General features: G+C 38.5%; 1 protein-coding gene across 11 annotated transcripts in view; it reads right to left on the reverse strand.

Annotated features, from left to right (window-relative positions):
- Positions 1-4,555: 4,555 nt before the first annotated feature.
- The window catches only part of LOC110051526 (atrial natriuretic peptide receptor 1-like), a 74,114-nt gene continuing 66,169 nt past the window's right edge, over positions 4,556-12,500 (reverse strand). For 10 of the 11 annotated variants that reach the window (XM_089288670.1, XM_089288671.1, XM_089288672.1 and 7 more), the window contains 11 exons: positions 12,079-12,150; positions 11,492-11,657; positions 11,037-11,186; positions 10,149-10,332; positions 9,646-9,786; positions 9,059-9,182; positions 8,901-8,969; positions 7,415-7,613; positions 6,830-6,928; positions 6,129-6,220; positions 4,556-5,780 (listed from right to left, as the gene is read on the reverse strand). In XM_089288670.1, coding sequence (XP_089144796.1) covers positions 5,460-5,780; positions 6,129-6,220; positions 6,830-6,928; positions 7,415-7,613; positions 8,901-8,969; positions 9,059-9,182; positions 9,646-9,786; positions 10,149-10,332; positions 11,037-11,186; positions 11,492-11,657; positions 12,079-12,150 — 1,617 coding nt within the window. In that variant the 3' untranslated portion in view covers positions 4,556-5,459. The remainder of the gene's footprint in view (positions 5,781-6,128; positions 6,221-6,829; positions 6,929-7,414; positions 7,614-8,900; positions 8,970-9,058; positions 9,183-9,645; positions 9,787-10,148; positions 10,333-11,036; positions 11,187-11,491; positions 11,658-12,078; positions 12,151-12,500) is intronic. The other variant, XM_089288675.1, reaches the window with a different exon arrangement.

The raw sequence follows: 12,500 nt of genomic DNA on the forward strand, positions 1-12,500 counted from the left end.
TACCAATTCTAAAACAACAAATTATCTCTTGTCATTTTTTTTTTTTTTTCGGCTCAATACCCTAAAACGTGGCGCAAAATCTCCCGCTGTGGACCTTTTGAGACTGAACGCCTCAAGAGGTACCAAAATCGCTTTTTTAACTCCTTAAAGGTACGATGAGTACCCTCGTCAATTCGATATGGGGGTCCCGCCCCCCCCCCCCCCCCCCCGGGGTCCAGCCTTGGCCGAGGGTCGTTGTGTCAATGTGTTTTTGGGCGAGACGCTTGACTTTCACTTGTGAGGAAATGCGCAAAACAAGAAAGCAACGGCAAAGAGATCGTCGCCCAACAAAAGGCTTAACGAGTAGTACAATGTATCCGAACGTGTATTATGCTCCTTTGTTCATTTCGCAGCCGTCCTTTGCAACTCAGCAACGTGAAATGACCAATTTCCAAGAGTTGTGGAGACCGTGAACCACGACAGCTAATTTTCGTACTTCTATTTGGAACAGTACGCATTCTTAGCATATTCAGCAAGGGCAAGTTTATACACCGACAAACACATTGAATAGATCTAGAAAACTGCAAAATGCTGGGGTAAAATAAAAACAAATTTTCTACTAGACGTCGTCCCCGCTGTCCCTGTCAATATATACATAAGCCAGTGTCTCTCTACACCCAGATGTATACGTGTGGAGTGGAAAGTTTGGTGTGCGTCCCATCTTAAGGGAGAGGTGGTGACGGAGAGAGGCTACATGAACGGGGCAAGTCCTGGCGGTGGGGGAGATAAGACACTGTGTACGAAGTTCGCAGCCCTAAACTTATAGACAGAACAAATTGGCAATGTTATCTGCTTGTTCAAGATTATTTATTGACCTTCTTATATTAACGATATCGAAAATTCCTCTTTTGACAGAAACAATGATATAAAGTAACTTACATTCATCGTAAAAGTGTGCTAGTTGTTCTTAACATATTATGTTACACATGCAATATGTACACTATATTCATAATGATATTAGTGGAAATTTTGAAGATATAAATTACATTTTGACCTTAATACGATATAAACACCCACTCGTATTAACAATGACCAAATTTTAGTGCTGACTATGCCAGCTCCTTGTTATAGCGATAGTAATAGATAATAATACTTTTCTCTTTCGTATTCAAGTCTTGTGCTTTCAAAGCGATTCATCTGCATTCTGCATATGCATATAATTCATGACAATAATTTCAGCTCCAAGAGTCACTAAACATCTCTTTTTGTTTCTTGTCAGTAAAATGCCTAATCAATAATAATAATAATAATAATAATAATAATAATAATAATAATCAAGCAGACAGACCATAGAGATAAAGGAAACAGACATCAAGAGGAAAATTATCTGACATTTAAAGAAATTCTTCTAGCTGGTTATACAATATATGCACGCAGACCACTAGGGAGAATCTATATTTTCGTATATCTTTCATGAATTAATCTTCTTCGAGATCTGTGCACGAGGTACGGACCTACTTTTTTTCCCGCCCATTGACTAGACTATGCATTCGTCGCGGTGTATTCGAGTCGCACAATTTAAAAAAAAAAGCTGCCCGCAGTCTCCTATTTACGGCCAAGAGGACGTTCACAAGGTGTTTTATTCATCTCTCAGTTTCGAGATAGGAAAACATTTTAAGTCAAGAGCGCGAGATTCTCTCTTTTCGACTGCTATGCAATACATTTTAACGTTAGGTCTGATAATTTTGCTGTTAATCAAACCAGTATTTCTCAGGAATGATTTTCTCTATTCTTATCACCTGGGTGCTTGATAATGTATCGTTACTGTTAGGAGAAAACAGACGCTTATCACTCTTGGAAATAAAAAGGGAATTAAACTTGACTTTCTGCTCAAGCGATGAGCGTGTTAATGCTCCCCGTCTCTTAAACAATTAGATTATGAGCTCGAGATTTCTATCACGCATAGAAACCGAGAGTGGATAATCTAATTGTTTTAGTATAAATCTACTAGTCGTTCAAAACTTTATCTAAATCCGACTCTTCACAAACACTTCGAAAACGCCAAGAAGCGGCCTTCATTTTGTTAACAAGGGCACAGTGCTAAGCTGATCACTATCTATCACAGATTATGCTTATCGGTTTAAATTGATCTCGTGACGCGATAGTGTTCAACCGCGGAGAGACACTATCAGCCCATAGTGCCCGTCCGAGGAAAACACCCGGATGGATAGTACTCGTCCGTGAAAATATTTCTGTAAACAAGCGGGCTTATAGAAAATAAACAATTAAATTTGTATTAAGAGGGTTTTTGTTTGTTTTCTTTTTCAAATTTTACATTTGGCTTTCACGGCTTTCATCTAAAAAAAGTTGAAAATAATTCAATATGATTTTTGAACTGGCGCAAGGAAGAAAATTTAGTGGTGAACAATGAAGACAATAGAGTGTTTATACTCGGAACTATCGGTCTGATAGTTGCCCCTTGGAAATTTGATGTTCTTAAAACTAGCATATCGCTTCTCGGGCAAATATTTGTTTTAAGAGCATCAAATTTCCGCGGGGCAACTATCAGCCGATAGTTCCTCGACAGAAACGCTCTTACGTTTTTAAAGAGTCAGTCATCTCTTGATGCGGATATGGATTAAAAATTGTTGACATCTATCCTCAAAGCAAAATAAAAAGCTCAAAATACCCGACTAATTTGTCTGATATCAGTTAAAATTGCGACCGTTAATCGGTTTGCCTATCACTTTTTTAAGACAATAAGCATACACATACACATACACAAAATAATTATAAGAATCACAACCAATAATAATTTAGACTGAATTCATGTAAAAAACTCTTGAACGACATACTTCACCAATAAAAGTTTGAATAACCTTTGTTCTCAGGGAGGGTATGCAAGGAAATGAAGACAGGACGAGACGAGAATTGAATAACTCCGCAGTTTAACAATGCGAAAATAAAAAAATAAAATAAAATAAAAAACTCGTTAAATACAAAATGAAGACAACAGTGGAATTAAACCTGTAACAAGCTTTACCTCTTATTAACCAAGCAGGAGGTCGGTATGGGAGAATCTTGACCGAGGTCGTGCAGACCGAACGCAGTGAGGTCTGTACACACGACCCAGGTCAAGATTCTCCCATACAGACCGACTAAGCTTGGTTAATAAGATGTTTATTACATGGCGCAAACAAAAGCAATTTAATTCGTTTAATGTGACTGGTTTGTACTAACCTGACTAACTGACACTTTGCTTGCGAACGGCGATGAGCTGAATTTAATTTAGCCAAAGTTTGCTCGTCCTCTTTAATCTTTTTTCTCATCATGCTTTTTGGCACTTCCATAAATAAATTTTATTAGATGAAAATAGTCGATGACTTTGCATTTTAGTTTGCAACTTTTTCACTGCAAAACATTACCGGTCTAGACGCCGGTCTAGAAGGGAAAATCTAGACCGCTTTCAATATCGATTTCAGCCAATCAAATACGTCAATTTGGTAGTTCCCAGTCCTTGTGAGGCAGAGCCATATAATAAAACCCCATATCAAAGAGTCACTGGCCTCAGTAATTTCCAAATTTTCTTCCAATATTTTGTATTTTCTGTAAAACTAACCCTTATTAAGCGGTCATAGCGTTGCGGTAGTGCGAACGTCCGCTCAGTGCCATACTGTACCTGGCAAGGTAGTCTTGAGGTGAATCCGATCGTTCTGGCCCTCGCACTCGGTTAGTAAGAGATTGTTATTACTTTAAAGGTGATATTTCTTACTGGGGCACGACCTAATTTCGAAATAAATAAACAAAAAAACAAACAAACATCGAACTGAATAACTGAGGCCAGTGTCTGCCTGATATGGGCTCCTCTTAACGCAGGTTTAGTACCGATATAGCTAATTTCGTACGAAAAGAGTATATTCTGTACACCTCCCATCGCTTCTTTCCTTCCATACCCTCGTCCACCGTCCGTGAGCTTACAAGCCCTTTCATGTTTTAGAGTAGGGCGACAGCCTGTTGATCAATTTTAAACTTATGGAACAAACTTTCTGTTTCAAACAGACATAAGATGAGGAAAGTCTAAAAGGGAAGCGAGTGCCCTTCACATACAATAAACACATTGCAGCAGCGACCCCACATAAATAATATGCATATCCTGTATCAATACCGCTGTGCTGCTACTGGAATAAAACTATATTATGTTACATAACCTTTCTTTCTCCTATTATCCTATTATACATTATGGTACGCGTATTATACAGAATAAGTGACTGGAACTGAACTTTACCGAACAAGTGTCCGAACAAGCGCTGTTTCTCTATCAGGACTAAAGGTTAGTTCTAGCCACTAATTCTTTATGACAATATTAATTTTTACTGAGCTAGAACCCTCCAGGAAATTGCAGTGTTCTGATCCCCTCTTTACACTACATAATCACATGTGTGGTGTGAAAAGGAGTGTATTTCCTACCCCTGCAGAGTTCCCTATTTCCCTTACCGCCCCCCCCCCCCCCCCCAAAAAAAAATTAAAATTAAAATGGTGTCCTGCTCCACAGATTATCTTAAAATAAGGCTTCTGGTTTTCCGGTCTCCAAAATACGTTCCTTACCTGAAAATTATCAAGTTCATTTCCCTGTACTTTGTCTGTGCTACCTTATATCTACGATGGAAATTCTCCCTCTTTTCACAGTAAATAAAACATATTTTCGCAGACTGACAAACTCTTCAATAGGGGGAATAGTTAAAATTTTAAGAGTCTTGAAGGAATCAAATGAGAATTTGAATTTGCACTGCGAAAAGCAAGAATTAAATTCAACTACTATTCTCCTAAGTACTTTCAGGTAATGGTGGTGAACGATCATGGCTTAATAACTCTTGTTGGCAGGGTCCAACATTTTAGACTCTTCGGACGCATAGGGATATGTTTAGGATCATTTCAAGTGACAGAACAATGGCCTCTAAATTGACGACAACGGGCCTTAGTGTATGCTCCAACAGGTAGATTACTGCCTCAACTGGTAGACTGGGTTACCGTGGCGATCAATCGCCGCCCCTTATTTCTTTCCCTGTTTCTCTTAGACCAGTGACGGTTAGTGCCTGTTTTGCAAATCAGTGTCAGTTATACTGCATGTTATCTTTAAGTTGCGGCTGGGACATTAAAACTGAAGCCAGAGTTGCGAGCTGATCTCTCCTAGGTACGGTTCCTGCGGGGGATCATCAATTGCTTGGAACAACGTTTGGTTATCGAGATAGATCCGTAACTAGCTTCTTCGGTTGTCATGCCACTTTCACTTGAAAGTCATTTGTTACAGTTTGACGTAAAGTAACTGACAGTGATTTAGTTCCTAATTTCTGGTCACCTTTGTGAGGCAAACCGAGGTGGGTAGTTTATGAGAATTTTGACCTGATCAGGAATAGTAAGAAATTTCTACAAAGATGCAAGGAGAGTTTTGAAGCTGACCTTGGGTGTTATGAGATAACCATTCATACAATAGTCTGCTGGTCTTTAACACTGGTCCTGATAAAGCTGTCTCTAGGAGAATTCCTAGGGGGATCCTCGATTTTCTGCCATCTTTTAAGAACCGGAGATCCCTGAGAGCCGCGGAACTGACTCCGGCGTAGAGACGGGGAGCGTCTTAATCCCAAGGATGAGGAAGATCCCGCCAGGGTACTCTTAAATCCAGGAAGAGAAAGGAGGGGTGAATCCGAAGGGATACCATTTGGTACTCGAGGCGGGCGGCGAGGTTTGTGGACTGGTTTCTGAACTGCATCTAACAACCAATATGTTGTAACGTTCCCTTTTCCCTGATAAAATTTTGGACAGTTAAACAATTAAATTATGAGTTCAAGATTTCTATCTCGTGTTATAAGCGCAGTCTAAGTGTTAATTGTAAATTTGGTGGAATTATACGCGCGGTGTATGGTTGGTTGCTTGGTTGGCATGGCGCTGGCATGATGTTTTGTTACTAACATTTTTCTTAGAATGTTAAGAAAGAAAAAAGATGACTGCTGATGGAATTGACATAGCCTGAGTGAGATTTTTGTTTCTTGTTTCAGATCATACAAAACTTTGTATTGATATTATTCAATGGTGTGTTTGCACTAGGTTATCAGATGAAAAAATGTGTTGTAGTGGTTTATTGAAAGACTCACCTTCAAGTATACCTCGCCTCTGTTTTCAACATTAAAGCCTCCCAAAGCTTCCAGTATTCTTTTTGTCACTTCACTGATGTGTATTCTTAGAGCTAACAACAGTTTCAAGATTACTTAATTATTAATAAGAAATGAAATTAATGAAAAGCCACTATTCAGGTCACATGAATATGCTATAAGCCACAACACAGAATATGTACTCTGCGATTTTAATAACGATTAAGCATTCTTTAATTTGGATACAGACTGAGACATCATTTTCAGTACATTTTCATTTCAAGCTGATCAACAATAAAAATTACATACAATCATTTCACCGACGGATCTGAAACGATATTCGGGTCCGATTTGTAACAAAAAGTTCAAGGTGTTTGGAAATTTGTTGAAAGACCTTCCCGTGTGTTGAAGTAACATATCAAACACGAAAGACCGTGTTGAACACATTTCCAAACAACGAGATGAGAGCTGGAAATTTGGACGTTTGGAAATTTGAACACTGTCTGGAGTGTTTGATATATCTTAGCAATCGAAACTAAAACTATGGAGAAAATGAGTAAGTAAAATCTTAAAAACCTATGCTTATTAAGATCAAACATTCAAACACTGTCAAGTTCACGATTTCTGAGAAGGCTCCGCTCTGGCACAACAAAAACGATAAAATTTCTTAAAAAACATCGAAATGAATGTCTGTGATTCATTACCTTCTCCATTTGATTCCATTCTAGAGGCAGTGTTGACTGTGTCACCAAATAAACAGTAACGAGGCATGGTTATCCCAACAACGCCAGCTACCACAGGACCTGAAGAAGAAAGAAATCAGTGTTCATAAAAAAATTAGTTACAAGAACCGTCTGTCTGTCTGTCTGTCTGAAAGTGTCTCTTTGTCTGTCTGTCTGTCTTTCCGCACATGTCTGACCCACAAATTGCCAGATTGACTGACTGGTTAAGTGTATGACTATAACTGATTTTAAATCTTAGTTCTAGTGCTAAACCTTAGTTGTAGTCGTTTTTAGTTTTTATAACTATTCTGTATTTTAGATATTTAATGTATATTTTAGACTTTTATATTTTAGAGGGCCCCTGAAAACCCCCTCTAGGTGATTGGAGGCCTCCTTTTAAAATATTAATTTATTATTATCTATTATTATATTATTTTAACTGGTTGACTGGTTGACTGGTTGATGATGCATCGATCAACTGAATCTCTGTTTACATTGTGTGTTAGAGATTAGAAATGATCAGTCTCCTATAACTTGTCGATTGTCAAGGAGGCTGCTTACACTTACCACTGTGAATTCCAACGCGAAGCTTAAGTTTGTGTTCACTTTTGTGGCGAACCACAAAGTCTTTCTTCACAGCTTCGACCAGATGCAGCGCCATGCGCGCTATCTCTCCCGCGTGCTGATGTCCATTCCTGATAGGTAATCCTGATACTACCATGTATGCGTCACCAATTGTCTCCACCTGCCGGGCAGAAGGAGCGCACTAGAGTACAACACAAACAACGGCACAAAATTGGAGGTTGAACAAGCTTCGATGTTTCACGTTTATAGCGAAAATTTATGGTTATTCGTTTTAATATTTAAATTTGTTGAAAATCAAATGCAGCGGAATTTATTTCTCCTTTTTAATGAAATGAAAGACACTCGGGAACAAATATAAGAAATTTTAAGGCAAAAGGTACGTGTTTAAGCAACGCCATGATATTTCTACACAAAAAATCATCCGTTTGAACATAGTGATTACATAACTATTATCCATTAAATAAATATGTTATCAGTAAGAATGTTTGGTTTAAAACCTAATTTGAACATTATGCACTAGATGTTGAAATAGATGTTGTGTCAAAAGAAATCAGCATTTTATGAAATTGCCATAAACTAACTTTACAATGAATGAGTGTTAAGGTAGTTGTTTTTTGCGCAGTTTGAGAAAACAACCTTACTATTACGTTTGTCAAAATAAGAAATCCTTAACACCTTTTTACACTTTTTGATGCCCTAACACTTTTACGTCACGTTAAAACATTAAATTAAGCCAAAATTTAAACCAAAAACACCAGCGATTCTTATCTGCAAATAGTTGCCAAAGTGCAAGCGTTAGTTCAGTTAGCTTTTTATTGTATTATATTTTAGCCATCGTTCTTTTATCTTGTTTAGGCTTATTAGGTATGGTGATCGTTAGGTATGTTAGGGTTATTCAGAAGAGGTACAACAAATGAATAATATTTTTTAAAAAATAACCAGCTATACGTTATCTTCTTTAACTGTGTAAGTGGAAAAGCAGCCCGGTGTTACCGTTTTTATTTGAACGGTTTTTTCTCTCTTTCTTTCTTTCTTTTTTTTTTTCCTCTTTCTATTTAAATTGAGTGCAGATTGGTCGATTGAAATTATCAAGCATTATATATTAAGCTTTATTTCTAAAAACCTAATGTCCAACCTCCTTAAAATAAAGCGATAAACAAGTAATGGGGAAGAGAATCTTTTGTCTGCAGTCTCGTCTTTCGCAGAGTAACGAAATGCAGTAATCCAAATGACCAGCAAGAACGCATCCCAAGGAAGGGAGCAAGTTTTTTTTTTGCCAGTTGTTTTTTGGCAAAGCTTCACGTTGCCAATTTTACAACTTTTTTTTTTCAGTCGCATCCGATGAAATGAATCATAGGTGTCTTCTTCAGTGAAGAAAACGCGCTGTTGAAAGCTTGGAGAGTAATCAATTGACTGCACTCACTCCAGGGAATTCGGTTACAGTGTAATGATGAATATGATATCTCACCTTGTAAACATCATATTCACTTATGATGTCATCAAATAAAGTGTACAAATCATTTAACAGAGTGACAACCTGTGGGAAAAAAGGTGAAAATAATGAGTGCACGTCGCCTCTTTGGATTCAACACCTATTGAAAAATATCGAAAGTAAATTTCACTTACCTGAAGTGGAGTACTTTCTGCGGAAAGTTCGGTGAATCCAACAATGTCGCTGAAATAAATGGAAACTTCGTGGAAACTTTCGGCCTCTACTGCCTTGCCTCTCTTAAGCTGCTCTGCAACGGGTCTGACAAACAAAAGGGGGACAGTCAAAACGGTAACGATTTTCTTTCCTCCGCCTCTTCTCGGTCTATATCTACCCATTTCTCATTCCTCGTTTGCATCAAAAAAAGCCAAAGTAGAGGGGAGAGTTAATGATACGTGGCACGATGGATCAGGCTGGACGTTACTAGTGGCTATGAAAAAATTTGGGGGTTTCTCTTCAGCCATAAATGCTGAAGAAATTAAAATTCCTCTTCGCCACCACTTCATAACACCATCCTCACGAGAAACAAAGAACTCAAAGGGAATCCGATATTTAAAACCTTCTGGCCGAATTATTTGATGAAAGAAATATTCATGAATATGTACCCCTTTAAGGGAAGGGCGTCATCAAATCTGAACAGCTTCAACAGGTACCTTGACCACCTGCGCGTTAGTTAACGTCGCATCGTTGATCATGAATAGTCAGATACCTATAATGGACTCACCTTGGTAACATTCTTTCTAACAGTGCGTCAGTCTTCTTCTTCTCCTCGATCAGTTGACCGGTTCTTTCAATGACCAGCTCTTCCAGGTTATCGGCATACTTTTCCATCATGTAAACCACATTGTCGAAAATGTTTGTTTTCCTTCGCAAAAATAGGAACGGAAAGAAAAAATAAATCAATGTCTCTCATCTTATGAGAAACAATTTTCCGTTTTCTGTTCCTCCATCACTCCACTCTTAGGGTCAACAGTTAAGTCCCAGTACCGAAATATTAAGATATTTTTATCAATTCCCTTACATTGTGCTCTATCCGTTACGAGAGTTAAGTGTTTCAGCGTGTATGATTTTCTTTATTCTATCTAATCTCCGTTGGAAATAAACCACAAAAGTAAATATTAGGCAACAAGACTCGATTTGAAACAGAGGCTCGATTGAGTGGTTGGTAAGCAACACAACCTGTCTCTTTGACGAGAATCTGGTATCGGTTTGTAAAGTTTAACTCACATTCCATTGTTGGTTAAAATTTTGTTCACAATCTTCTTTATCTCGTGGAAGTCTGGGCGTAAGTCCGGACTCTCTTCCCAACATTGTTTCATCAGTTCCCGGATTTCTTCAACTCCAGTAATCAGCTCTGACACGGTCGGACGAAATGGTGGGAATTCACCGTTCTGTACTCTGCTCACAATTTCTGAGGAGTTCAAAGCAAACTTAGATATTAAACTTTGTAAAATTGGGTGTCGGCCGTTATTGGCTAATTAACAATTAGACCCGTACCCCGCAAGGGCTACGGATTAATAGCCCATGACGCGAAGCCGAATGGGCTATTGCCCCGTGGTCATTGAGGGCGAAGGGTCTTATTGTTTCAGTATCACCCAACTAGTAGGACAGAAAACGCAATAATACAGTTAGCAAATGCAAGTTGAAGAAATCCTCTAGTAGCGTAGCCAATTAAAACGCAGGATTTGCATTAGTCCACTAGTTAGGTGATGCTAAGGTAGATTAGATGACATGTACCATCAAAGGTGGAAAGCGCTTGGGTCTTGCTCGTAACATTTGAGAAATAAAAGAAGAAGAAGAAGAAGAAGAAGAAGAAGAAGAAGAAGAAGAAGAAGACACCGAAATGTCGTGTTATAGCGTTTAGAAATAAAGATTGTCGATAAAATTAGAACAAAATGAACTAAAATAATACCAATAACAAAGCATGTAAAGAAGCGACGAAAAGAACAACAACTACCACAAGAACAGCAAAAAAACAAAACAACATCAACATCAACAGCAGCAAAAACAATATAAAAAACAACAGCAACAACAACAACGTAAAAGACAAAAGCAACAACAACAAGCGCACAAAGAACCTGGACAAAAATGCATTAGAACGAAAAGATTCCTAACCCTTTGGATCCATGTAGCTTGAGCTGTAGGGACCTTCCCGCGTGTGAAACTCTTGCAAGATGATTGCAAAGCTGTAAACGTCACCTTTCTGGGTACCTCTAGCAGGACGATTTGGGAGACGTAGAATCTCGGGTGCAACCCATAGAAGGTCTAAAACAGACAAGAAATTCGATATATTATGACAATAATAGAAAACCATAAAGTGCAGTTGAACCCGTTCATAGTCTCCACCTGTAAGCAAACTCTCAGTCATGCTTTCAGTCGCATAGAAACACTATATTTTTAACTCCCGATACCAGACCTCTCCTACGCGGACACTTTACAAGAACCAAGGGATTCCCCCTTACGATAGGTTCGAATGAAGCAAAAAACGGAAAAATAAATAAACAAACGAACAAGTAAATGAACAAATAAATAAATAAATAAATAAATAAGTAAAACAATTTAGGAATTACCTCTGTAATACGCATATTCTGACGGATATGTCTTTCTTTGTTTTTCTTTAAAGGTAGGGAGCCCGTAATCTGCAATTTTAAGCACCCAGCGGCTGTCCACAAGGCAGTTAGGAGACTTGAGATCCCCGTGCGACTTGATGTCTGTGCTCTGGATATAACACATACCCTGTACAAGAAAAAGAGACAAATGTAAATACCATGTAATGCTTCATTAGTTTCTAATGTACTAACCGTAGGCCCGCGCCTTTGTTTCATATTTCTGAAACAGAATAATGATTCCTCATGTTAAAACCAAAGAAGCCATAGCCGTGACAGTGCTCCGAAATGTTTTCTGAATTAACACAGAATTTATCGGTTATATTCCTCCATCATCTACCAAGCTTTTCATCAAAGAGATTTCTTAAAACACTTGAGACAGTGCTCGTCAAAAATACTCCGCTGCGCGAAGTAGTTTCCATGTTAACAAATGTGATAAGACACTGTCTCTCGTGTTTGGTATATTTTTTATATACCTTGCACGGAATAATTTAAGTTTATAATAGATTGCTCGTGATAATAGTGGTGAAATTGGTCCTTGAATAACTAACCTTCACTATATCCGACACCAGGGAAGCAATGAACATGTGATCCAATTTAACATCCTCGTTTTCCAAAATATCCTGCAGCACAGAAAGAGCATTTGTTAGCCGCGGAACCAAAGAATATCCGTGCAATAAAACATCAGTTTGCTCCCAATCTATGGACCGGAGCTAAACGGTCATCGAGAGACAGAGCATCGTACAAGTAAGACAATAGCCTACGGAGAAGTCATCTCCTTTCCTTGCACGAGCAGCTCAGCAGTCGGACGTGTCTGGTGAGGAGCAAAATTTTGTTCCCTTCCGCTCTCCAAGCCTTCATGCGTTTTCTGTGTTCTTGGGAAGGAAACGGCAGCTTCGGTTGGAAAAGTCGGAGGTCTTTGGATAAAATTCCGTTGACACCCTGTATGTTTTATTTTAGCCTTCTCCTTTAC

This window comes from Orbicella faveolata, unplaced genomic scaffold (genome assembly GCF_042242905.1).
Source record: "Orbicella faveolata isolate gen_17 unplaced genomic scaffold, um_ofav_v1 contig_2, whole genome shotgun sequence".
In the NCBI taxonomy this organism is placed as follows: domain Eukaryota; kingdom Metazoa; phylum Cnidaria; class Anthozoa; order Scleractinia; family Merulinidae; genus Orbicella; species Orbicella faveolata.